The sequence below is a fragment of the Typopeltis vanoorti genome, chromosome 12 (assembly GCF_054136105.1).
Source record: "Typopeltis vanoorti isolate ZY-2024b chromosome 12, IOZ_Tvanoo_1.0, whole genome shotgun sequence".
NCBI classification, from domain to species: domain Eukaryota; kingdom Metazoa; phylum Arthropoda; class Arachnida; order Uropygi; family Thelyphonidae; genus Typopeltis; species Typopeltis vanoorti.
Genome location: NC_143560.1, coordinates 128,917,294 through 128,944,694, shown reverse-complemented (window position 1 = coordinate 128,944,694; position 27,401 = coordinate 128,917,294). Strand labels below are relative to the sequence as shown.

Genomic DNA, 27,401 nt, shown 5'->3' with positions numbered 1-27,401 from the left:
TAAATTTAACAACTATAAGTTAAGAAATTGAATTTAAGTTTTAGTAATAATAATTGTAGAAGTACTCCCTGGAATTTGGAAAGTGAAATAATTAAATCACAGTAAACTGGTTATAATCTGGACTCAGGCAAAGATAAAAGTTTATTTTAAGGTAGAAAGATTTATATGTATTTATTGTATTTATTGAGATAGTAATTTATTAATCACTATGGCTGTCACATCAAACTCTGAAATGAATGACAGTGAATTTTTTCGTACTGTAAACCCGCAAGAGGTTTTTCCCCAATTTTCAGGTGAAGAATCAGATGATGTACTATTTTTCTTTACCTATGTTGAAAAACTTAGAGAAATTGCAGGTTGGACTGATTTTCAATTGCTAGTTTTGATTAGAAGCAAATTAGTAGGTAAAGCAAAAACATTTTTGCATTCTTCTCCAATACTTCGAGAAACTTTTGAGTATTCCAAATTTAAAGACACCTTATTGTCTCAATTTTGTAAACTTAGAAGTGTAGGTCCTAACTTGTGGAAATTGCAGAAAATTGTTCAAAAGGATAAAGAGACTGTTACTGATTTTCACAATAGGTTATTAACATTGGCCAACAGTTTGAATGTTACTGGTGAAGATAAACCTCACTTAGATTGGGCTGTGTTCCAACAATTTAGACAAGGTGTTAGGCAAGAATTAAGAGAAACAGCCTACAAGAAGAAAATTTCTACTTTAGAAGAGTGTCTCAAAAGTGTTAAGGAAAAAGAACAAATACTAGGTGACCTTTATCCCTCAACCAATGCAAGTCTTGTGAATGTCGTGAATAAAACTGATAGTTCATTCAATCAATCAGAAATAGAAAAGAGAAGTAAAGTTGAAGAAGGAAAAGCAAAGAATATTGGAAAAAATTCAAGTAGTGTAAACTGCATGACAGAGAGTAAAGAGCAAATGGACAAGAAACTGATGACAGAAGTGAAATCCTTAATTCACCAGGAGGTGAATAAGTTAAATCAGCCAATAATGGATAGTCTTAATGAAGTTGTGAGACAGTTATCAGCTATTAATTTGAAGTCTCAAGAAAATCAAAACCACACTACAAATAAAATTGATGAGATGATCAAGCATGAGGTTGAAAAACAAAGTCAACCTATTTTAAGTAGCCTAGATGAGGTAATCCGAGGATTAAATGATGTTAGACAACAAATGTCTGCTATCCCTCAATCCAAGACAGAGACAAAGCAAAGAAATCCTCTTAAGTGTTACAATTGCAACAAAATTGGACATTATGCCAGGAATTGTTTCTATAACAAGGGAAACTACTCTAATAACAGATGGAACTCAAAGTTTGGATACAAACCCCACAGAAGAAATAAAAGAATTCAAAATTATCAAACATCTAATGAGAGAATGATGAGAATTAGAGGTGATATCCTGGGCTCTAAATGTGACATCTTATTAGATACAGGATGCAATGCCTCTACCATCAGGATGGATTATTTCCTAACATTAAAGAACAAACTGTGGAAGAGCACTGCCAAGCTGAGACAACCTGTAAGGATTACTTCTCTGTCAGACTCAAACTTTGTGGCATATGAAAAGCTTCGAGCAAGAATATACCTACCAGAATTTGGACTGTACGTGTGGCAAGACCTACTTGTTGTCCCCACTACTTCCAATCTAGATTCTCACATTATCTTGGGAACAAACTTCCTAGCAAGATATCAATTTTCTTGTGACTTTTCTAAGAAGGAAATAACCCTGATGAACAAAAGGAGATATATCAGAAGAAATGAAATTCATGATTGTGATAGGACTAAGTATCAAACAAAACGGTTTAGATTGCCACTTGAATCAGGACCATCTACTGAAGAAAAATCAGCTGTGAATCAATCATCTAATAGAAATAGTGGTAATAACTCTCATGTACACATTCAATCTGATACTCCTCTTCTTACTGATGAAGAAAAAGTAGTAGTGACAAAGCCCAAATCAGAAGTTACCACTAATAGCAAACTAAAGGTTGAAGTCAATTTTGGTAAAATGTCTAATCTATATTGTAGAACAAACCACAGAGTTGTGAGACAACAAAAACCTAATTCTAATAATGGAGAACGTGAATTTAATTCAAAGAAGAGAATCCTATACTACAAACTTGAAAGACATGCAGAAAGTGATAATAATAGTAATAAGAGAATTGATGATAAAGTGAAAGGGAATAATGGCACAAAACATAATAAGGAACCAAGTTTCAGTAAAACTAGGTATTACTTAAGAAATCGAAAAGGAAATATGTAATCCAGTTTTTTTTAAAGGAGCCTAGTGTCAAAAGAAAAATTTTTCTTATAATAAAAATTTTTCAAAGAAAGGGTGAGCCTATGTTAAATTGTGAATGAAGCTATGTTATGTAATTTATTATTTTTCATTCACATTTAACATTGCTTATTAAATAGTAATCATGGCTCATATAAATTTATTTATTATTCCTTAAATAAGAATTACTAATTAAATATTTATTTAAAACCTGACCTATTATTAACTTATAAAATAATAAAATGTATAGAATCTTGTATAACTAAATATATATGGTGTAACGTAAAGTGTTATTTTATATTTAACTGTATACGTAATCAAAAAGTTGAAGAAATAGCTTAAATATTATATTGTTCTTATTTGTGAAATATTTAATGTTATGTAATCACTCATGTAGCAGTAATAGAGCATACATTACATTGGCGAAATGTTTACGCTTAGTCTGTTGTCATGGAGACGCACGCGTAAACAACCACGAGTGAAGAGAGCGTGGCGTTCGAACGTAAGGTGGGAGTGAAGGTCATATAGAATACAGAGAAAAAGGGTAAAGAAGAAGGAAGGTCATAGATAAGATAGAGAGGAAGAGAAGAATTATTATTAAGGAGTGAGGAGAGAGTTTTGCGGAACCAAGATTATAAAATCCTCAGGGCAGAAATTTATGAGTATAGTGTTCGGAAGTGAACCTACAAGTAGTGAAACAAAGTTTAATGTTATAAGCGAAATCTGCTGTTGTTATGAAGAAAGGTTGATACCGTAATCAGATAAAAGGAAACTGGACAGTCAATGTGAAAATTCTGATTATTTCCAGTTAATCTGGATTACGATTAAATTCTATGTTGCCCTAGGAAAAGGTTATATTGATTACTTGGAGAAAAGTGAACAGGAAAAGATATTAGTACCTAATTACTGTTGTTTGGAATAGTGAAGTGCGACTTACAGAATACAGTTTAAACTATGGAGAATCTCTATTATGTGTGTTCCGCTAATGTTAATTAAGTTAATTCATAAGTGCTCTCTCAATAATTTGATGTATTGAAGAATTTGTCTGGTAAGAGTAGTTGTACTGTATAAGTTTCTCTATTCTAGCATTAACTGTAATATATCTCCGATGCTCAAGGACCGGAATATATTTGCATGGAATATTGCTTACGTAGTTTATTGCCTGCTGTGAATATAAACATTGAGCTAATAGATTTGTGAAGACTGATTAATTGTGAAGTTGTTATATTAACTTGAGATAAGATTTGTGTTTTTGAGACTGTGAATTGTATATGGAATATAGAACATAGATTTGGCATGAATGACTTAAGAAGATATATTAAGTTAATTGTATAGTTCCATTTTAAAATAGAGTTCTTGTATTTGTTAACCATATCATATATTAAATGTTTTATTTTGTTGATCTAAATATTGTGTTTGCCTGAATTCCTTATTATTGCACCGTTCATAAACATTCGAATCTTGCGGGAACCCCAAGTAAAAATGATGATAGATGATTCGGCCTAATGAGATGACTGCTAACTTAATTTAGAATTGATCCTACTATTTATATAGACTAATCTAAGAATAGGGTGGCGCAGTATAAATATAAATTTCCCTACTTTTGGATCGGTGATCACTTCGTAGTTAGTTATTTTAATTATAAAAGTGACTTGGACTAGATGGTAATTAGAACACGACAGAAAAAATATTTTTGAGAACAGGGCTGGTTGTGGGAGGACGAGGGGACATCCATGGAAACTGGGCAAAAGTGGTTAGTAAAGGTGTTAGAGCTGGGTTCTTTACTTTTAGAGTAGTGAATGAGTGGAATGCGCTCCCTGAGTCTGTGGTGGATGCTGTGACAGTGAATGAGTTTAAGGCGAGGTATGATATATACTGTATGAATGTCGAATAGTTGTGATGAATATGATTTAGGGCCTCCCTCGATGAGTCTAATGACTCCCTGGAGTTGCCCGTAATAATAGTAATAATAATAGTAATAAATATTGTAAAACATTACCTTAACCACGCTACCGGCCAGGACATATATATCCAAGTTACCATGGATGCGAAGTGCATATTAAAATTGTAATACCATTGACATTATATTGAAATATATGATGGATATGAAGCATATGAGAATGCATATTTCATCCATAATGGCCGGTAAGGTGGTTAAACCTAATTTAACATCACACCACCATAATGTGCATTCCTCAATTCTTATTGCCATTCTATGTATATCTCTTTATGAGGTCACATTCACATATAAATAACCTTCAATGTTCTATTCGGTGGAACAGAATGAATAATTAGTCAGATATTCACATGATAATGTGGAAGTTAAAGACCATGAAATGTATAAGAAAATTAGCCAAACATATAGTAGGCACATTATTGGCGATTTTAATTATGGCAATATAGATTGCAATGGTTAGATAGCAACCATAAAGAAACTGGATTTCTTGAGTGTTTGAGAGATAACCACCTCAGACAGTATGTAACAGAGGGCATGTGAGGATTGAGGTCTTCAATTTGATATCATCAGATGATGACATTATAAACGAGGTGTCAAATCTCCTCCAGTTGGAGAGAGTGATCAAGAAGTGATCAATTTCTGTGAGAAAGGGTATATGTGGGGCTACAAGGCAGTTGATTATGAGAATATCAGAAAGTGTTTGCAGTTGTAGCGTGGAATGAAGAGTTCTGAGGAAAAAAAGATCAAGGCTGCTCAGGTGCTATTTAAGAACTATCTAGTAGATAGAAATGTATTCCCAAGGGTCAGAAGGTTAAATAAGGGAGATTAAATAAGAAATGAATGAATAAAGAATGCAATATAGAGAAAGAAGGCATTATGGAGACAACAATAAGATGAGTGGTAATAATCAATTTCATGAGGAGCACAAAGAACAGGCAATGAGGATGACTCAGTTGGTAAAGGTAACAAAAGTACAATAAACTGAATAAAGCCAAAAAATCTAGGGAGTTCTTACAATATCTAGCTAGCAAAAAAAGAATGATTATGGTAGGACTACACTGATCGAAGAAAATGGTATAAGGACAACTGCTGCAGAGGATACAGTTTAGATATTTAATGAGCAGTATATTCACAACAATGAAAGACCTTTTTATAAAGGTCTTTCATTGTTGTGAATATGACACCATAAAGAGCTTGAGTGCAGTGGATGATGATGAGGAGGAGGAGAGACTGACTGTGAATGAGCAATGGGTATATAAGGAACTGAGCAAATGATGTTAATAAGACTGTGGGACTTCATGAAATATCACAATTTTGAAGTAATGTGCTGGTGGGGGTGACATCTGCCTTAGTATATTTGTTTAATATGAGTCTTACATTGGGTCAAGTTCCAAAGTAGTGGAAGGAAGGAAAGATTATATGCTTCACAAGAGAACTCAAGCATCAAATTTTAGGCCAATCTGTGTGTCAGGTGTAATGGTTAAATAGTGGAGAGGCTGGTTAGAACAGAATCCAGAGTTGGGTTGAAAACAGTGGTATTATCTTTGATGGACAGCACAGATTTGCTAAAGGGAGGTCATGTTTTAGTAATCTGCTTACTTATCACAATAGGGTGAGAGTTGCATTGGATGAGAGAGAGAGAGATAGATACACAGTAGTATACTTTGTACAGATTGTGCAAAGGCTTTGATAGATGACCACATATGTTGATAGTCAAACTAGAGCAGATGGGATTGGATATTAAACTAGTGCATTGGGTTGGAGAATGGCTATCTGATAGGTATCAGCAAGTTGTGTATAGGGAGAGCAACAGGAGAGGAAGGTTATGTAGAGTGCCTTGAGGAACTGTTTTAGGGCCATTGATGTTTAACCTATATATTAATGATATCAGGGAAGATTTGAATGGGATATTTGGTTGTTTGCAGATGATGCAGAGTTTGGATGAACTATGAGTAGTAGAACTGATGTTGTGATGTCAGTTCAATATTGAAGAATCCCTATTCTCTTCAATACAACCCCAACTTTTCTTTTGGGTTTGATATGTGGATGATGGATTTGCCATCTGGCCAAACTCAGAAGAATCGCTACTTACTTTTTGAACCAAAATCAACAGCCTACACTCACTCATCAAAGTGTGCTATGGGAAAAGAAAAGGATGCAAAATTAGCCTTCCTGACATTCTCCTTTCCTGTACCTCTTCTGGAACACTTGCTACTTCTATTCACCATAAACCTACCTTTGCAGGCTGCTACATACAGTAAAATTCAGCACATCATCCATCTCAAAAAATAGGCATTTTCAAATCTTTGCTCAACAGAGCAAATATTATCTGCTCCAATTCCCAACCTTTCCAGAAAGAACTGAGTATCATCCAATGCATGTTACTACAGAATGAATTCACCTCAAATAACTTTAAATGCATCTTGGACTCTCTTATAAGCCCATCGCCAAAAACCCTGAACCTGTATGGTGAGCTCCGTATCCCATATATCACAGGTAACTCTGAGAGAAATGCCAAGCTCTTGAAAAGATACCATTTAGTTTCCACTTTTTTCCCTATCAACAAAATCTCCTTCTGGTTACCATCTACTAAAGATAAACAGTCCTCTCTCTCTCCCTCTCTCTCTCTCTCTCTCTCTCTCTCTCTCTCTTCCATTCCCCCCCCCTCATATCATTACCCTCATTTGCCCAATGCTGTATATGGTCCCTCACTACTTTCTCCAAGATCTTACTAACTACTGATGACACACAAACTGGCCTATAATTAGACACTTCTAGTCTGCTACTGCCCTTATGCAATGGCACTATCTTACCTTCCTTCCATTCCATGAATAAAAGTTGAGCAGCTCTCAGATGTGAACTGTAGACTAAAATTCACAAAGATTATTGAAAAAAAAAATGAAAGAGTTTGAGAACAAGAACCAAACTTTGGAGATTCAGTGGCAAACCTTGAAGAAAACCCTGATTGATTCAGCCAGAATCAATCAGGGTTTCCAAATTAAATATGGAAATAGACAACAGAATCAACAAAGCTGGTATGGTAGGAAGTCAATTGAATAAATTCATATGGAATAAGAGAGAAATTAGTCAGAACACTAAGTTAGCTGTATACAAGATAGTGTTCAAACCAGTTTTAACTTATGGATCTGAGAGCTGGGTCAGAAGTAAAACACTTAACCCAAGACTAGAGACTGCAGATATGAGAGTCCTGAGAAAGATTAGAGGCGTGAACAGATGGCATCAAAATCATATTAAAAACAAGGATATTAGGAAAGAACTTGACATTGTCAGCATCCAGGATTGCATTAGCAGTGCTAATCTCAGGTGGTATGGTCACTTAAACAGAATGGACAAGGAAAGATTAGCAAAACGAGTGTTCTCTGCCAGGTTGGCAGGAAAACGACCTAGAGGAAGACCAGGATATAGGTGGATTGATACAGTACAAAGTGCCTTAGATGATAGAAATATAAGATCTGATAATGTTGGAATCTTGACAAGTAACAGACTGATTTGGAGGAAAATTGTAGATAGGAAGTTAGTAATGATGTACACTTTTCATGTAGTACTATCATATCCTGTACACCCTTGAGGGTACATGTCAGGAATTTGATGATGATGATGACCATCAGTTGAAAATAAAATTAGGCATTCAGCAATATTTTTCAGTGACCAAAGCACAGAATTTTTACTGAATAATTTTCATGGAATGATTTTTTTTCTTCGTATATATTTAATTTTTGGTGAAAATTAACTTTCATCCTTTTTTATACTTAATATGATTCCACTATATTTTAAAAATTTATGAAATTAAAAACCTTTTATTTTAACATTTCACTGTTCATCAGAGTAAGTCCTATAACAGCACTGAGTGATCATTTACAGCAGTATGATATACACTAATGAAGTGTATATCATACTGCTGTAAATGATGCTTTGCAATATAGAGAGGTAAGTATTTGGAGAATTTGAAGTGAAAGAATCAGAAGTGTATCAGGTGGTGATTGGGTTAGATGTTAATAAGACTATTGGAATGGATGACATATAACCACATATTTTTAAAGAATGTGCAAAACAGTTAGCTATTTATTTAATGACAGTCTTTCAGTGGATAAGGTTCTTAAGGAGTGGAAGAAAGTTAAAATAGTACCACTCCACAAGAATGGTTCTAGGACATGTTTCCAGTTATAGACCAGCCTGTATAACTGCAGTTATACAGACTGGCAATGTGTTGGAGAGATTGTTAGGAGTAGAATACAGGATTGGGTTGATGTACATAGGTTCTTTATAATGGTCAGCATGGATATATAAAGGATAGTTCTTGTTTTAGCAGTTTACTTGCATTTTGTGATAAGATGGCCAACATGTCAGATAAGGAAGATTCATATATAGTGATATTCTTGGACTTTGCAAAAGCATTTGATAGATTTTGATAGGTTATCTCATGGTGGGTGTACAAGCTGCAGAGGATGGGAATGGGTAACAGATTGGTTACTTGGATTAGAAATTCTGTTTTAATAATACCAGCAAGCTGTGTATAATGGAATGGTATCTCAAAAAAAAAAGGGGGGAGGGGGTAAGTAGCCAGTGATGTGTCCAAGGTATCTGTTCTCAAGGCCACTGTTGTTTAATTTGTTTGTTTAATGATATTTCATGTAGATTGACTAAAGATCTTCAGTTGTTTCCTGATGATGCAAAGTTGGGGAGAATTATAAGGTGCATTGTTGATATCAGTTCTTATTAGGAAAATCTGAACAGAATTTTAACTTTAACAAAGAAGTGCTGTTGTAGTTTTAATATGAATAGGTGCAAGGTATTTCACTTTGGAGTGCAGAGATATACTTGTGTACAGTATTGAAGGAACTGCTTTACAGGAATGAATGAAATTCAAGATCTGGAGGTGATGGCTGACAGTACACTGAAGCTTAGAGGACCCATTCTAAGTGTTTCAAAGTTATGTGAAAGAATACACTGGCAAGTAAAGATATGGAAGATTTTGCCACTTAAAGCATTGGTTCAGGCCATACTTGGTTCTCCAATTTGGTCAACTAGTTTTCATTGTGATGAAAAGGTCCAGGGACTAGTAACCAAGGCTATACCAGGATTGTGAGATGTTGGCTATGAAGAGAGATTAAAGGATTGTAAATTGCAGAGTTTGGTAGATAGCTAAGAAAAAATGACATGATAGTCATTTAAGACGACATGAGAGATAGTGAAGGAGATGATAAAAAGAGCAGAAGGTGAAAGGAGAAGAAAAGGAGGCAATCATTAGATAAACATGCAGTAAAAACAGGTCTAAGGGAGTATTTTTTTACATGGACAATTGTAGTTGAGTGAAACACATTAAATGTACTGTGAATGCTAGGAGTGTTAAGGATTTTAAGTTACAATATGTTAAATATGTTGCTTATTGAATGAACCTTCCATGATGAATTTGCTGACTGGAGGCTAATGCAATAATAAATATCAGGAAAGTGACAAAGTTGTGGAGGCTACTGAAAAGCTCAGAAATGGAGGAAGAGTACTATAAAAGGAATTCTTGATAGAGTTGATATGAAAACTGAAGATAAATTCTAGATGGCTGGAGTAATTATTAAACAAGCACTTTATCAGCATATATCACACTGGTGTAAATGATGTTGTGCAATACATAGAAAGAAAGCAAGTATTAGGAGAATTGGAAGTGAAAGAATCAGAGATGTATCAGGTGTTGGTTGGCTTAGATGTTAATAAGGCTGTGGGAATGAATGACATATCACTATGTATTCTTAAGGAATGTGCAACACAGTTAGCCCTTGACATGGTTATTTAGTGAAAGTCTTGCAGTGGGTAGGATTCCTAAGGAGTGGAAAGAAAGCAAAATAGTACCACCCCACAAGCATTGTCCTAGGAGAGAAGTTTCCAATTATAGACTGGTCTGTATACCTGCAGTTGTGGTCAAGGTGTTGGAGAGATTGGTTAGGAAATAATATAGGATTGGGTTGATGGACACAGCATTCTTAACAGGTGTGTTAGATAAAGGATAATCATATATAGCGATATTCTTGAACTTTGTGCAAAAGCGTTGGATAGATTACCACATGATAAGTTAGTGTACAAGTTGCAGAGGATGGGAATAGTTTTAGTATATTGGTTAGATGCATTGGAGATTGGCTCTCTGGATGATAGCAATAGGTTGTGTATGATGGAACAATATCACAAAGAAAGAAGGTAACCAGTGGTGTGCCCCAGGATTCTGTTCTTGGTTCTTGGGTCCCTACTTGTTTGTAAACGATATATCATGTGGACTGACTGGGGATTCTCAGTTGTTTGCTGATGATGCAAAGTTGGGAAGAATTATATGTAGTACGGCTGATGTTAATTCCCTTCAGGAAGATTTGAATAGACTTATTACTGGGACAAAGGAGTGGGGTTGTAGTTTTAATATCAGTACGTGCAAGATATTTCAGTTTGGAGTGCAGAAATATAAGGCTGTATATTATAGGAAGTGGATGAGATTAGCGATTTGGGGGTGATGGTTGACAGTAGACTGAAGTTTAGAGGGCATATTGCTAGTGTTGCAAAGGCTGCATGTCATAGTGGTTCTATGATAAGAGGTACTCTAAAATATAGGGATAAGAAAGTGGTTATGCCACTGTATAAAGCACTGGTCAGACCATGGACTATTGAGCTCAAATCTGGTCACCTGGTTTTCAGTGTAAAGTGAAAATATTGGAGAGGGTCCAGAGGCAAGTGACTAAGACAATATCAGGACTTTGGACTGCTGGCTACGGAGAGAGGTTGAAAATTTATGGATTGCAGAGTTTGGTGGATAGGAAGAAAAGAGGTGATATGATAGACACATTTAAGTTAGTGAGAGGATTTTATCGAATTAATCCAGATATGATTATAAAAAGAGTAGGAGGTGAGAGGGAAAAAACATAACATCCCTGTTATGTAAGAGTGTGGTGAAAAAGGGTGTGAGGAGTAGATTTTTTACAGGAAGAATTGTAAGCGAATGGAATGCATTACCAAAATGTGTTGTTAATGCAAGGAGTATTAAGGATTTTAAGATTTAATATGATAAATATGTTGTCAGTTGAACAAACTTCCCATGATGAGTCTGTCGACTCCGCAGAGGGTGCAATGATAATAATAATAATAATAATTACTTCAAAAGATTGCAAAATGAAACAAGAAATAAAAGAACAGTGGTAGAAAACATTTAAGAGGAATGCAATGAAGAGTAGGTATCATTACACATAGTCTATATTCAAGATTATAGAAGTCAGTTAGAAGCAAAGAAGATACAGAAAGATGGTTTGTGGTAAAATGAGGTGTAAGGACTATAAAATTGGCAGGAAAATTGGAGAGAAACCATTTCATCCTGAATGAGAAACCTACAGAACAAGTAAAACATTTCAGCTACTTAGGCAGAAGTTTCAGTGAAGATGGCAAATAAAATAGGGAAAGAGACAACAGATTAAGAAAAGAGAGCATGGGATGGTAATAAATTTACATGAATAAGAGAAATTAGTCAAAACACTGAAATAAATGGATACAAGTGTTCACATCAATGTTATCTTATGGAGATCTGAGAGTCAGGTAGAGACCAGAGATATGAGCACTGAGAAAAATCAGGGGAGTGAACAGATGGCACCAATGTCAACCATATTAACATTGACAATAATAAAAATGAACTTGAATTGTTAGCATCATTCAGGAATGTGTGAGAAGAGCTAATCTCAGATAGTGTGGTTACTTAAACAGAATGTTAAAGGAAAGAAAATGTTAGCAAAACAGATGTTTGATGCTAGTAAATAGAGGAAAACCAAGATTTGGACTGATGCAGTTCAAATTAGCTTAGAAGACTAAAATACAATATTGAAATCCTGACAAATCACAGAAAAATTTAGAAAATAAATTGCTGATAAGAAATTAGTAATAATGTAAATTGTTCATATGGTACTGCCATGGTATCCTGTAGTCAAAACACTGAAATAAACGGAGACCTTATGGAGATCTGAGAGCCAGGTAGAGACCAGAGATACGAGCACTCTGAACTTGAAGGTACATATTATCAACAAAAAATACAATGAATCTTTCATTCCTATATTTAAAAACATTTATGTTAATAAAATTTCCTTAATTCTGTATTTAGTAAGGTCATAAAATGCTATTACATTTTATGATCTTACTGCATATGAAATTTGAAGTAGTGTGAATTCTAAAAATTTTTAAAAATTCAAGAGTCACATCAAGAATCACATTTTTATTTCAAAACTAGTCAGTTAAGTGTGGTTTCAATCTTTCTTCAAACTGGTGAAATCAGTACCATCGACAGGATTTAGCATAGAAGCAGCCTGCCTCACAGCACGGCTTAATAAGGGCGCTCTTTCGGCCATATTGCGGTAGGCACCATCGCTATGCTAACAATTTCTGTTAGCGTAGCAAGTGCGGAAAGAAGTTTATCCAAGCTTGAACTGATTAAAAATTATTCGCAAACAGCAATGACCCATGAGAGATTGGTTGGTCTAGCAACTATATCGACAGAGGAGGACATATAGCTTATAATTTAATTTTAGAAGAGCTTATAAACAGTTTTATTGTGCGATATCCCCGTAGACCAAACATTTAATTAATATTATTATGTAATCGCTTTGCATTAATGTTTCTCTTGTAATAAAAACTAAATAGCAATTGGAGACTTTCTTATATTTTTGTCTTACAATCCACCAGGGGCGATATTTAATGAACTTGAAGAGCATGCTTCCTAATGTTTTTGAAGGCTCGTGGATTCTCAACTGTGCCATATCACAAATGGTTTCAGTTTACATCCAGTCACATGCAGTCGCATCCAGATGCCTTCAACATGTTGAAGAGACTTAGTGTCTTAGCAGTTATGGTTATAGTGCTAAGGGGTATGCACTTTTGGTTCAGGTCCTCTATCCATGATGCAAGTAGCTTTTCCATATCACTGACAGGACCTTGTTGTTGCTTCGTCACTATCGTCGATTTAATGGAAGCAGATCCTTTCACAGCCTCTATGATTTTATCCTTATTCTTCAAAATGGTCATCACTGTAGAATGAGACCATTCAAAGTCATGTGCGATCACACTGATGGCCTTAACAGCTTCATGTTGCTTTATAACTTGCAACTTCATTTCAAGATCAAAAAATTCAAGATCATTTCAAGATTAGGCCAAGTTGCACAAAATATCACAAAATATTTAACGATAAAGACAAAAATAATATTTGTTTATTTATAGTTAAATACACAAATATCTACCTAAATGTCTATTTCTCAAACACAAAATAAGCAGAGGAATTGTTGAAGACACGTGCCGACTGCTGAGGGAGGTTGCCGCTGAATGCACTGTTGCCACTGTGCATGATGCATTGTTCGCAGGTGATGTGAACTGGAGACAATTATTCCTTATGGTACCGATGTTGTGGCTCTTGAGGAAAAGCGACCAAATGATTAGCATTGATTAAAAAGGTTTCTATTTGCTAAATAGAAACCTTTTTAAAGTTTATGCTCACTTCCATCTTCTTCAAAAGTATAACCGAAAATGTTATTTATTCCCTTATGGGATCACGGATGTAAGTCAAGGGATGACTCTTGTATATTCTACAGTAGCAGTTACTTAATACAGCGTGTATTAAAATCATCTGTTTTCAGATATCAAGATCATTACAATAAAAACATAATCCAACACTTCTGTATGCAAATCCTTAGTATTATTTACAATATCCATGGAGTTAGAAACACTCATCTTGGAAGGTCAAAACAGTATTATACCACTCCTTAAACACATTCTTGCATACTTATGTCACCTTCTCAGGGAATATACTCCATACAAAAGAGTCGTGCATCATCCTCTTACTCACTACTTCTTTTTTTGCAACTTTCATAGATGACTTCATGTTGTTGCATAATGTTGATTATGTTCACCATATGAAAAGCCTACCTAGCATTAATCTGATAAATACTGCCAAGGCTTAAATCTTAATTACATCACTTTATCTTCTGTCTTCTGAACTCTGCAGATAACATGTTCTCAGTTTGTTCTCATAACCAATATTCTGCAATTCTGATGTCATTTCTGTTATCTGCCTTTGTGTAACCTCTAAAGTTACTTCATTCCCTTCAAATCCCAGTAATTAGATTTGAGCATATCAAATCTAAGTAGATGTGATCTGATCAAGATTTAACTTTAACTACTATCTTTTATCTCTGCTGGTCAATATCATTTTCAGCACCATGGCAATTCACCACTCTTGCAATATATCCTCTCCATGTCAAATTTATATCAACCATCTTCCAAAAATCTCCTGCCTCCTCCTCCTCCATTTCTTCAATACAGTTCTACAAATAGCATATGCAGCCTCCTATCTGTGGATTCCAAATTTCAAGCACTTAGTTTAATTAACTGACAATGCTAATCATTTGGTTGCCTTTCCTCAAGAGCCACAACATCAGTACATTAGGAATAATTGTCTCCAGTTCACATCACATGCAAACAACTGAATATATCCCTGCAATCCAATAACAATACAGTGAGGTAAAAGCTTAACAGTAAAGTTACTAATACTAATGAAGTCTTTAGTATTAGTCTAAACTGCCAAGTTGAGTATTTACACTCTTGGCAGTGCCACAGAAACATCATGGTGTGTGGCACACTGTTGTCTACATGTACTGGAAATTATAGTCCACCTGCCTTCACATTAAACAGATCTTACTGTATAATAGTCATGCTGATACAGTTCTCCACACAAAAGGCTTAGATATCCATCAGACAACCAATTTCCTAATATCTAAACCCATACATTGCAACTTAAATATCAAATTATCACATGGCAACTTGTCAAATTCCTTTGTCAAAAAAAAAAAAAAAAAAAAAAAAAAAAAAAAAAAAAAAAACGGACAGTACATGCCTTTTCTCAGATTAACCATTCTGGTTACTTTATTATAAAAGACAATCAGATTAGCAAAACAAGAACACCTCTTAACAAATCCAAAATGATGTTCCTAAATGATATTACCAACATCTACCCAGTTCTGTATATAATCCTTCAATAATTTCTCCAAAATCTTAATTACAGGAAAAAAAAAATATATAAAACTGGCCTTTAAACCTCCATTCTATTTCTAGAGGCAATACTGCCTTCTGCTCCTGAGAAACTTCTCCTATTGCAAGACTTTCATTAAACTGCCAAGTTAATGGCACTCTCAGTTACCTAGCACATTCCCTTAAAATATATGGTGAAATCTCATTCAGTCCTACTGTCTTACTGACATCTAGAGTACTACTTCTTAAGTAGCTTCTCCAATTTAGAGGTTAGCAATCACGGTACACCAAAGTGTCTGATCCTCTGCCATTCTTTTAATCTTGTAATAGTTCTTATTATCCATCCATTTCTTTACACATCAATCTAAAAAGTTCTTGATCTACCAGGAGATCTTACCTCTAATTTTCCCTCCAGTATTTTCATCAGAGACATTTTCCATGCTGATTCTCTTAATATATGACCTACTATCTTGCACTTTCTCCTTATAACTAGAGTACTTAGTATTTGAAATGCACATATATAGGAAAGCTATATATAGATCTGTATATGCATATACAGTCTGGTCTCTTTTTATGCGGTAGATATGTTCCACAGAAAATGCATATAAAAAACGCACAAAAAAGACCTAACTTATGTTGAAAAATTAGGATATGTTACATAATTTTCTAAACCCCATAAAACCAAAGCAATGAATTAAAATAAAACTAAAATAGCATTAAAAAGTTTATAAAAATTCAAGAAAATAAGAATGCCTAAGTTTCTTTTAAAGCTTTATTCATTTAATTTTATCAATAAGCAAAATTTTTTTTACATTTTTTCATCAGAATTATCATTGCTATTAGACAATATTCGGCAACGTTTGCGAACTGGTGCGAAATCACTTTCATCATGAGAAGAAATAGTCAGCGCATGAGATCTGTATGGTAAAGGCAATGATTCTCCACAAACAGAATTAGCTTCACCCTCGTTCTGTGCTGATTTTTTTCTTCTGACAATGTAATCAGTGATTAAACTTCACGATCATGATTTTACTAATTTTTTATACAGCTCGCAATATCCAGACATACAGTTCTTCAGCTCACATTGGAATTTAAAGGCTCATTCAGAATTTGTGTCATTAACAAGAAAATGATTTTCCAGTTTATTGCACAGTTCAAGACCTTCTGGAATTATATTTGCAGTGAGGGGGACAGGTTTTTCTTCCACTTCACTATCGTTTTCTGGATCTTCGACAATATCTAAATTTAATCGATATCCAATAATATCATCATCACTTAAGACATTATCCACAAGCAATTCGTTCACATCATGCTGGCTAAATGTATCAAAACCTTCTCCACCAATTTCATGTGCCAAAGTAATGATTTCAGCGGATAATGTAGATGTTTGAATGGTTGCACTGTTTGCAACACAACCAGGCCAAGTTGCTTTCCAGCAGAATATAATACAATTTTTTTTCCAAACGTCAGTTACTGTTAATGATTCATTTTCTAGTTTTTCCAATATAAATTGAAAAGTGTGCTTAATATTTTTTGAAAGTAGCAATTACGCCTTGATCTGAATAATGCTTCTTGTATTGGGTGAAAAAAAACACTACCTGCACATTTGGATTTTCTAAATGCGGATGACTTGGTGCATTGTCAACAATTAATAAAACTTTAAAATCGAGAGCTTTTTGCTTCATATATATTTCCACTTCTGGTACAAAGCAATTATTGAACCATTCAGTAAATACAGCAGTTGTTACCCAGGCCTTTACATTAGCCATCCAATGTTCCACAACTGTTTTAGATCTTTGCCTTTCAGAGCATGTGGTCTTAGAGATCGATTTACTGGGAGCGGTTTCAACATTCAATACCTTGATGCATTGCTACTAAGAAACAACGTTACTCGATCTTTACTTGCTTTAAACCAACCTTTTTTTTCTCAGACTTTGCAATGTAAGTTCAACTAGGCATTTTCTTCCAAAACAATCCTGTTTCATCAGGTTAAACACTTGATCGGGACAATATCCATCATCTTCAATAATTTGGCTAACTTCTCTTGAAAATTTTTGGCTGCTGCTGCTTCATCTGCAGCCAAAAAATGACTGCAACCTCACTTGTAATCTTCACGTTATGAAGTGCATTCCTTTTTAAAAACCCGGTTAGCCATTCCTTGCTAGCTGAAAATTCTTTATCAGCCTGGGTAGCGGAAGTAGATGGCTTCAATTGCTTCATCTGCTCATAAAACCGAATAGCTTTTTGTTTAATTAAATAACCACTTATAGGAATTCTCCTTTGAGTTAATTCTTCAATCCAAATTACGAGCGCTCGTTCTGGTTTTTCTAATAAAGCATCTCTTGAGTACGGCACTTAGTTTTGCTTCAGAAATGACAGATTTTTTTTATTGCGACTTCATTCTTTTTAATTGCTCTTATAGTAGATTTGCCTAAATTTAAATGGTTACGAATTGCCATAGATCTCTCTCCTTTTGCTAAGCGATCTAAAATTGCAATTTTCATTTCCAAAGAAATTTCTTTTATTTGGTTTTTTTTTTTTCTCCATTGGGCCAAATTAAATCTTTAAAATAAAAATTAGCAAAATTTAGACTTACGATAATGAAAAGACAAACACTTACTCACATACAAAATTAAACTTCACAGATACTCACTGCTTACATGTTATGCAAGAATGTGCTACAACACATTGTTCATTATGTACAACTACAACTGGGAATCCCTGAATTTGCATGAAATATGCACCGCATAACTTCAAAACTGCATAAAAAAGATATGCATAAAAAGAGACCTGAGTGTATATAGATTTCATTGATCAAAAAATTTACTTAGAGAAAAAGAAAATGAAACAAAATATATTTTCCTGGATGTATGTCCAAAGTTTATTGCTTTCTTCATTAAACTTTCTTGATTAAATTGAAAACTACACTGCTATTATTTAATAATAACTAACCCCATTTTCATAGTCAATAATGATGACCCATTTCTTTTCAAGTCTCATTTGCATCTTTTGTGTCCAAATACCACTAGACTTTTCCATCTGTAACAAGCGACGTAGACCATCCTTAGGAGTAAGCAAACCTGGAAATGCATTTAACAAATTCAGTATTATATTTGAAAGAACTGAATTAATATAGCTTAAATACAGATTATTCACCTAAATAAAATAATATTTTAGTATGTGGCAAAAATAAATAGGGTGTTCTGGACTACACATAGAAAATAAATACTTGAGGTAATATAAAAGACAACAATCTCTGCCATGTAGCACACATTAATATAAATGAATGAATCTGTCAGAATCTCCATAGCTCATTCAGTTTTTATGATGCCATATGTATGGAAAGACCTGGGTTCGAATTCTAAAGACACAAACAACCTTTATCAAGGATTTTTTAATGAGGGCGAGTTAGCCTGTTTCATATGAAGGTAGAAGGGTTATTCCTATCAGAAATTGATTTTTTCATCTCATAAAACAGACATACAGGCCTGAATAATACATGCCACTAAGCCATAACAGACTACACTGATATGATTAACTGCTCTATTAGAGCATTAATTAGATTATTTTAAGATGCCTAGGTAATTGGTTACTGGACCCAACACACTAAGGGGGGGGGGGATGAGAGTGAATCTGCATATGAAAAGTATGGATGAAGGAAGGTATCTGCACATTTACACTAAATATTTAACTTTAAACCAATTAGAAAACAGGAATCCATAACAGGTCCAATACTGAAAAGGAAGAAGAAGAAGTACACAGCAAAATTAATATTCCGCAATCTGATACAAACATTTGTACCAGGACTCAAAGGCCAAGTTTGGGACTTTTAAGACTTTGAAAAATTACATTACTTAAAGCTATAGGGTATTCTGGACTACATACAATGTGGATATAATTTTGTCTGATCAATCATCCATGATACCTTGGCAATGGCTCATTACCTGCACACACTGTGCAGGAAGAGAAGCAAGTCATCAATCAAAATATAATGATAATCAGATGATACTAGGTTTAGAATCTATGTTGAGTAATGGAAAAGCTCCTCACCTTCTAAATTTTAAACACTTAGCATGATTCTCAAATTAATCTCTTATCAGGATCAAGTAAAGCTTCATCCAGGTTGAGCAACTAATTCTATGAGTGTTCAAAATGTTAGTGAGACCTGGTCATCAGAAGCAGATAATACTAACTGGCATCGAGTGTAAAGAATACAGTATTTTTAGGAAGGTTAGACAAGATAGGAGAGAAGGGGATGTGTTACTAAAGGTATTCGATAACTTGAATCCAGTTAGTGTTGAGACCTATGACTGTAATAACAGTTTTTCATCTGGCAGTGAAGCCATCTGGTGTGAGGTGGAAATTAACAAGTTCAAATACATACTGGGGTGTTGCTACAGACCTAGTGGAGAATTGGTTGCTAGTGATAAAGAAATGCATCACCAAATAAAGACAACTAGTGCAAAAAGAGTAATCATAATGGGGGACTTTAATTATTCAAATATTGATTGGGTAGCAGTAAAATCTCATGAGAAGCATGAAACTGAATTTATTGAACTGTTACGAGACAACTTCCTCAATCAGCATGTGACAGAAGGAACTCGAGGTCAAAGAGCGACAGATTTGATTATAGTATCAGAGGGGATTTCAGTTAACGACATCACTGTTCTGCCTCCAACTGCCGACAGTGACCATTCGGTGCTCACTTGAGAAATGGATAAGTTTATGAATATTCCATTCAGAAAGAGTTACATGCTGAATTACAAAGCTGGAAATTATGACCAACTGAGGAGTACACCGAGTTCAGTGGAATGGTATCAGTTGTTGGATAGGAAGGATATCAACAATGCATGGGCAGTGTTTAAAAATACTTAAATGATGCAAAATAAGAATGTGTCCCTAGAGTTCAAAGGATAAATAGAGTAGGAGTCAAATGGATGTGTAATCTTATCAAGCAAGAGATTCATAAGAAAAGGATGATGTGGAAAGAATACTGTGTACATAAGGATGATGTCCATTATGAAAATTATAAGCAGCAGGCTAGAAGAATCACAACTGTTGTACAGAAAGCTAAGTCTGAAAAAGAAAAGAAACAGGCTCTGCAAGCTAAAGATAATCCCAAGTAATTCTATCATTATGCTGCAAGTAAAAGAAAGAATATACAGATACAGATGATGTTGTTCAACGAATTAGTGCCCATTTTGCTAAAAGATATCAACCTGGTGTATACAACTGTGTTCATAACTACCTCTTCCCTAAATGAAGAAACTTAGGTGTATGAGGAGGAGGTATTAGAGCTATTGCATAAACTGAATAAAAATTCAGCAATAGGGACTGATGTGATATTAACATGGATACTAAAAGAGTGTTCCCCTGAACTAGCTGTTTCTTTAACCAGGCTATTTAATTTGAGTTTCAGAACAGGGAAGATTCCACAGGAGTGAAAAGAAAGTGTGCTAATCTCATTACACAGGGAATGTGTCAACAATGAAGAATCCAACTAACGACCACTCAGTATCTCAGGAGTTGTGGTGAAGATTTTGGAAAAGTTGATAGGGTATGCATTCAGAAAGGAGTTGACAGAGAATCTCTACTTTGCAATGAACAGCATTAGTCATGTTTTAGCAACCTGCTCACATTCTATAATAATGTTGCTATTGAGTTAAACAAAGGAAATGGATACACCATAATATTTTTGGATTTTAGAAGACTTTTGGTAGAATGTAGCATGGAAGACTGTTGCATAAACTGAAGAATATTGGTTTGGATTATAAAATATTAGCATGAATAAGAGGACAGTGGTATCCTCTATCAAAAAGTGGTATATGGGCGATATGAGTCTGCAAGATTTAAGGTAACTAGTGGTGTACCACAAGGATCGGTTCTTGGTCCACTATTATTCAATCTGTATATTAATGATATTGGGAAGGATTTCAGGAAGGACAGGGAAGGTCAGTAAATGCAAACTCATGTGCTTTGGCATGATTAGATGCCTAATGTCATATTATATTGGTGGGATTATGCTAAACGAAACTGATTAGGCAAGGGATGTTAGAGTGTTAGTAGACAGGAAGTTGAAGTTCAGGGACCATGACCATGTAGCACCCTCATAGAAGCAGCAAAGATTGCAAATACAACACAAAAGATAATTTCAATGCTGAAATTATCTTTTGGGAACAGAAAGAGACTTAATCACTTACTTGAATATTTGTGTATTATCATCATCATGTAACTGCCTCAATGCAAGGGTGCAGCACCATGTTCTTCCAATTGGCAACTCTTCTTTTTGTTTCAGCATAGTTACATGATCTTGATATGATCTTATATCATCAAACCATGTCCTTTTTTTTACCTCTTGTTCCCCCTCCCATTTTTTTTGAGAGAAAACTTCCTCAATCAGGGGATCTCTTCCCATAATCTTTCCTTCTAAAACTGTTAGTGTCCTCTGCCCTGCTGATCCCCTCAAAACATGTCCTGCCCAGTCTCATCTTTCTCTAGATCATTTCCTGCAATAAAGATTTATGTGTTTTCATTCTCTGTAATACCTCTGCATTTGTCACATGCTCTGTCCATGAAATTTTCAAGGCTATTCTGTAGCCTTGAAAATTTCATGGCTACAGAATATTTCAAAGGCCTCTATCTGTTGTCTTATGCTCTTCTTGAATACCCAGGTCTCACTTCCATATGTGAAAACTGGCCAAACTAATGTTCTTATCATTGTCTTCTTCTTTGTCTCTATACTCTGTCAGAACTTCTGAGCAGGTCTTTATTTTTCAAGAAGGCATCTTTAGCTATTGCAGTTCTTATTTTTATTTCTTTATCCTGTTTTCCATTTGCAGTAAAATAGGTGCCTAAATATTTGTATTCCATTGTATGCTCGATGTTTATATTGTTTATGAATATTTCTGGCTTGGATCTATTTTCTTTTGAGATTCTCATAAATTTGATCTCTTTTTTGCATTTAAATGTAGGCCAAAATCTTTACCTTCTTCAATTAGTAGGTGCAGTAATTTTATTAATTTGTTTCTATTTTCTGCAATTAGATAGTATCATCAGCATGTTTTTTGTTTTTCAATATTTTTCATCACTGTCTCACTCTAAATATTAAATAGATTTGGTGAAAGGATGCAGCCCTGTCTAAATCCTCTTTTTACTTTCACTTCAGAAGTCTTAAATCGTTTAAACAGATATATTTTCTGCTTGGAGTAAATCATTTTTATACGTCCATGATCTTCTAAGTCTAATTTTTCTAAAATATTAAACAATTTATTGTGTTTTACTTGATCAAAGGCTTTCTGAAAGTCTGTGAAGCATATGTATATATTCTTGTTCCTTTCAAGTGATCTTTCCAGTAATAATTTTAGTTCTAGGATAGCATTAATCGTTCCCATTCCTCTTCTGAAGCCTTTCTGTTGTTCACTTAGTTCACTACTTAAAGTTCTTTCAATTTCTTTGTTAACAGCGGTTAAAATGATTTCAGATGCATGAGAGATTAGGCTCACAGTTCTATAATCCTCACAATTTTGGGAATTATTTTTCTTTGGAATTGATATACAGAGAGAGATGTAAAAGATTCAGGTAATTCTATTGTTTTATAGATGTGCTGAATGATATCTACTAAGTAGGTGTAACCAGTCAAAGCTTCCAGCAGTTCTGCAAGGATTTAATCATACCCTGGGGATTTATTATTAGGAAGATTCTTGATTATGTGTTGTATCTCATTTCTTGTAGGTAGAGTGGTATCTGTTGCTGCACATAACCTAAGGCGTCATAAATAGTCGCTCATTTTCTCATCATCATCATCGTGGTTTGATAATTATTCCACCCATCTCTCGTTTATCTTTTCATTATCAACGATTATGTTTCCTTCTTTGTCCTTGATGTTGTTAGACTGTGTTCGTTTTTCTTTTCCATTAAGTTCTTTTTCACTTTCAGGAGTGCTTCTCTGGTTTTTTATCCATTGGTTATTTATCCAATCTTCTTTCAATCTCCTGCATGATTGTTTGATTCTCTTATCCATTGTTTCATATCTTAATCTTTCTTCTTCATTTGCTCTTCTTTTCCAAAACTATTTAAATGCTGTTCATCACTCATACAGTCCCTCCACATCCTACATATTCAAAAACTGTCCTTTCTCCCCACATATCTCTGCTAACATACTGTTTGTGATCTTTGCTCACCAACTCAACTCATCATTGTCACACCTGGGTAACATACAGACTATCTTTCCTATCATACTATTACCTTTAACTCTCCTGTTATACATTCTCACACTCCCCTCATTTCTGACCAAATCATTCATTCCTACTACCACTACAAACTCTTTTACTTGGTTACTCCTCATATTCAATGCCTTAATCACCCTGCTCATTCTACTTCTGGGAAAAACAAACCTTCATCCTCTCATTCACAATACATTGAATAATCGAATCTCCATATAGCAATGCCATCTTTTTTGCCATCAGTCTCGTGAATTATTTGACCAGTCATAATTTCTTTCTTGTCAGTTTCACTTACTATTCCAGGAAGCCTCACTATTAGTATGTCACATTTCTCTTAATCTCTCCACATAAACATCCTATTCTATTTATTCACTTAATCAGAGTGTCAGACATGACATGATCAATTTCCATACTCTATCAATCTCTTTTCCCTACAGCTCATCAACTCAAGGCATGTTGGCTGACTACAGAGTTCTCCATAATCATCTGCCTCCTTATAATTCCTGCCTTATATATAGTATAATTGACAGCAACCCTTCTTAGTTTGACCACTTTTCAAACCAGTATATCAGCAGTAGAAAGTGGTGTTGGTAACTCATTCACAAACACATTCTGTGAGGATATCACTAAATGCAGCCCTCTCAAACTGTGTGCTGTTTCCATCACATGCTGTTTAAGATAGTTATCCTTCAAAAACTAAAATTCATTCTCCTTGCTGTCATATACTATTTCCTCTTTCCAATCCATGGCATGTAAAAGGACACCTTCCTTTTACATGCCAAAGCAATCTGTCTAAACTTATCACAGTCAATGTCCTATATACCGACTGTGACAATTTTATGCCTTCCCAAGCCTGCGACAACATCTTATTAGATATGCTATTCTATTAATTTCAACCTCACACCAAACTGCCTCAAAACTTAACATGTACTACTGTTTTCCACTTCTACTCTTAATGGATGTAATTTCACTATTATCATTAGCAGCATTCTTTCTCTAACTCTCCTCATTTCTCCTTCCTATTCTTCTAGAAGATTCTATCTCCATCCATTTCTATTCTGGACAGTATCATCCTCAGTCATGCAGGTTTCACTTATGCCAATTATCTTTGGTCACACTGACTGAATGTTGCAAACTAAGATTCCTTTCTGATACTCCTTGTATTAATATACAAAACAACAAAATTCAACTAACACAATCCTTCTTCACATGCATTTCATTCCTATCCATCTCATCCTCATTATTCCATCTCTATGACATGTTATGATCATTTTCTCATTCTGGTATCTGCGTTCCACCTGTCCCTCTCCTACTGATTTCTCTGATCCTTGGCCACACTACTCTGAGTATGCATTCTAAGCAAATAGTAATTGCTCCAGGTATCCAACACCAAAACCTATTTAAATGCATGCCATCTATCTTAAACCATTCCAATCTCCCTTCAAATTCAATTCATACGGTCACAAACTGCACATCCACTGCTTTACAATTCAGCCATCTTACCACTCATTATTTCTGCTCTACTTTTCAACTTTATCATACCTAAATAAACTCAAATTCCTCTCCACATTCTTTCTTTCTTTCTTTCACTTTCCAAGTCATTTTTGTCACAATTTCCACTAATTCTACCCATCCCTTCTCTTGCCTCCATCCATGTAAACCCTCAGTTATCTGTATCATTATGCCACCTGGAAAGCATGTTTCATGCACCTTATATAGGCCACACCTCTCAAACAAACCCCCCACCCTATACAATGCTGCATTATCATCTTTTGATACCTTATTATTCACTACACTTCCAATGACCGAGTCCCCCATAAATCTTTGACACCTGCTTCATTTTACTAACTTCCATCCTCTTATTTGCATTTATCATTTCTTCGGATATTCAATTTTATTCTTCATTTCCATCAATTGCTATCTAAATTCTTCCAGTGTGTTTCCATTACTATTATCTAGTTTTCTCGTTACTTTTGGTCAGGTTATTTTCATTTTTGATCAACACTCTAGTTGATCATCACAACTCCTCATATATTTTCCTCATATCTTTCATTCACGCTCGCAGTCCAGAAACCACATTTTTTGATGCACACAGAAAAAATGTTTGCAACAAATCCACTGAGAAACTTTCAGAATAAAACATGATCATGAGTTGACATTTCATACTGCTATCACAGAAGGCTATTTTTGAAATGTTAGTGGTATATAAAACAAAAATCAACAAAATGTAAAGATTACAAGCACAAGTCCATATCCAATGTAAAAAAAAATCACAATCAATTTTAAACCGTTTTCTCAGCATAATTCAAAAGCACTGTACATTCTATAATCGTATGAATTTAAAAATACTAATAATGAAATCGGAGATATTCACAACTCAGTTCCTTGCTTTGTGTAGATGACATTATCTTAACTCTATAGATCTTAAGGATTTTTCTTTGAACAACAGCTTTAATATTTGGTATAATAATTAACAACAAAAGGCAAACTATGAAAATAGGGAGGAACACAGAAAGAATCAACTGTATAATTGATGGAGATGCTATAGGAGTAAAATATTTCATCTATTTAGACACACTTTTTAGTGAAGATAACAAATTTAATATAGAAATAAATAACAGATAAGCACAGTTGGTATGGTGGGAAGCCAGAATAAATTTAAATGGAATTAGAGAGAAATTAATCCAAATACTAAAAACTAGTAGTATAAAAGACAATCTTCAAACTAATTTTAATTTTTTTATCTGTGAGTTGTTAGACACACAAGAGTTGATTAATACTCAAAGAACTCTCAACTCATAAAATGAAATTTTCTCAAAACTTCATTTGTACAACAGTCCAGATTTTTTTTTTCCCCTGTGAATAATACCAGTTGTAAATCCTGGGTTTCTTAAAAGTTTGAGCACGACAAATGTTCCCAAAAAATCTGAAGATACTTGTAACCTGAACAAGAAGGTAACAACTAACTCAGAAAAATACATTAGTATTTAGAACAAACTGAAGACCTGTATTATGCCAATGCAACACTGCATGTGATCATGTAAGACAGCATCACTAGATAACAATGCCCAACCTATGAGAGTCATCAAAATCCATGGCATGGATTTTGACCCAGTTGTTCCTTTCATTCAACTGTATCCTTCAGGGATATTTTGCAAGTCACCTCCCCTCCCCACCCAAATGGATAATAATGGGATGATGATGACTTTTTATTGGCTGCATCAACAAGATGGCAATGTTATCATATTTGTGCAAATGTGATTTGTACAAAATGAGCTTATAAGAATTTTGACACTTACTGTTGTCAAGTTAAAAATACATAAAAATGAAATTACTTTTAGACCATAAATAAATGATAGGTGAAACAATACACAGTAAAATTATGAGATCTGTTTATCTCAATGAGCCCCTGTTGATTAGTATATTAGTATATTACATAATATAAAATCTGCTTACAATAGTTATAAATACATTTTAGCTTACCATACTGAGGTCCAACAGAAAATGTTGCAAGATGTTCCAATAGATAGGCTGGTCCATCATCATTGTCACTGAGGTGGTCTGTAAAAATTTTACACTGTTAAATTTTATAAAGAGGTGCTCCTCAATCTTTATCTTTTAAACACAGACAGACAAATGCACACAAACAACATTAACAATATGATATTTAAAAACATTGTTGTGTTAACATAGAACACTGAGTTGATTAATTGAGAAATTAGATTTTCAGAATAACCTTATATCCTAATCTTTTCTGTCAACTTTAAAGTAGTTAGGAACATATACTCTAGTTTCACCTAAAGTCAGACATTTTGAAATAGCATTTGGTTCCTGTATTACACTTTATTAAATTGTTGGCTTCAAGCATTGAAGCATT

At 34.5% G+C, this 27,401-nt stretch overlaps 1 protein-coding gene across 3 annotated transcripts in view; it reads right to left on the bottom strand.

Moving 5' to 3' along the window:
- Positions 1-27,401, bottom strand: part of LOC150101221 (epidermal growth factor receptor kinase substrate 8-like) — a 218,423-nt gene that overhangs the window by 82,893 nt on the left and 108,129 nt on the right. For all 3 annotated transcript variants that reach the window (XM_090401588.1, XM_090401590.1, XM_090401589.1), the window contains exons 4-5: positions 27,008-27,085; positions 18,255-18,382 (exon numbers count right to left, since the gene is read on the bottom strand). In XM_090401588.1, coding sequence (XP_090257714.1) covers positions 18,255-18,382; positions 27,008-27,085 — 206 coding nt within the window. The remainder of the gene's footprint in view (positions 1-18,254; positions 18,383-27,007; positions 27,086-27,401) is intronic.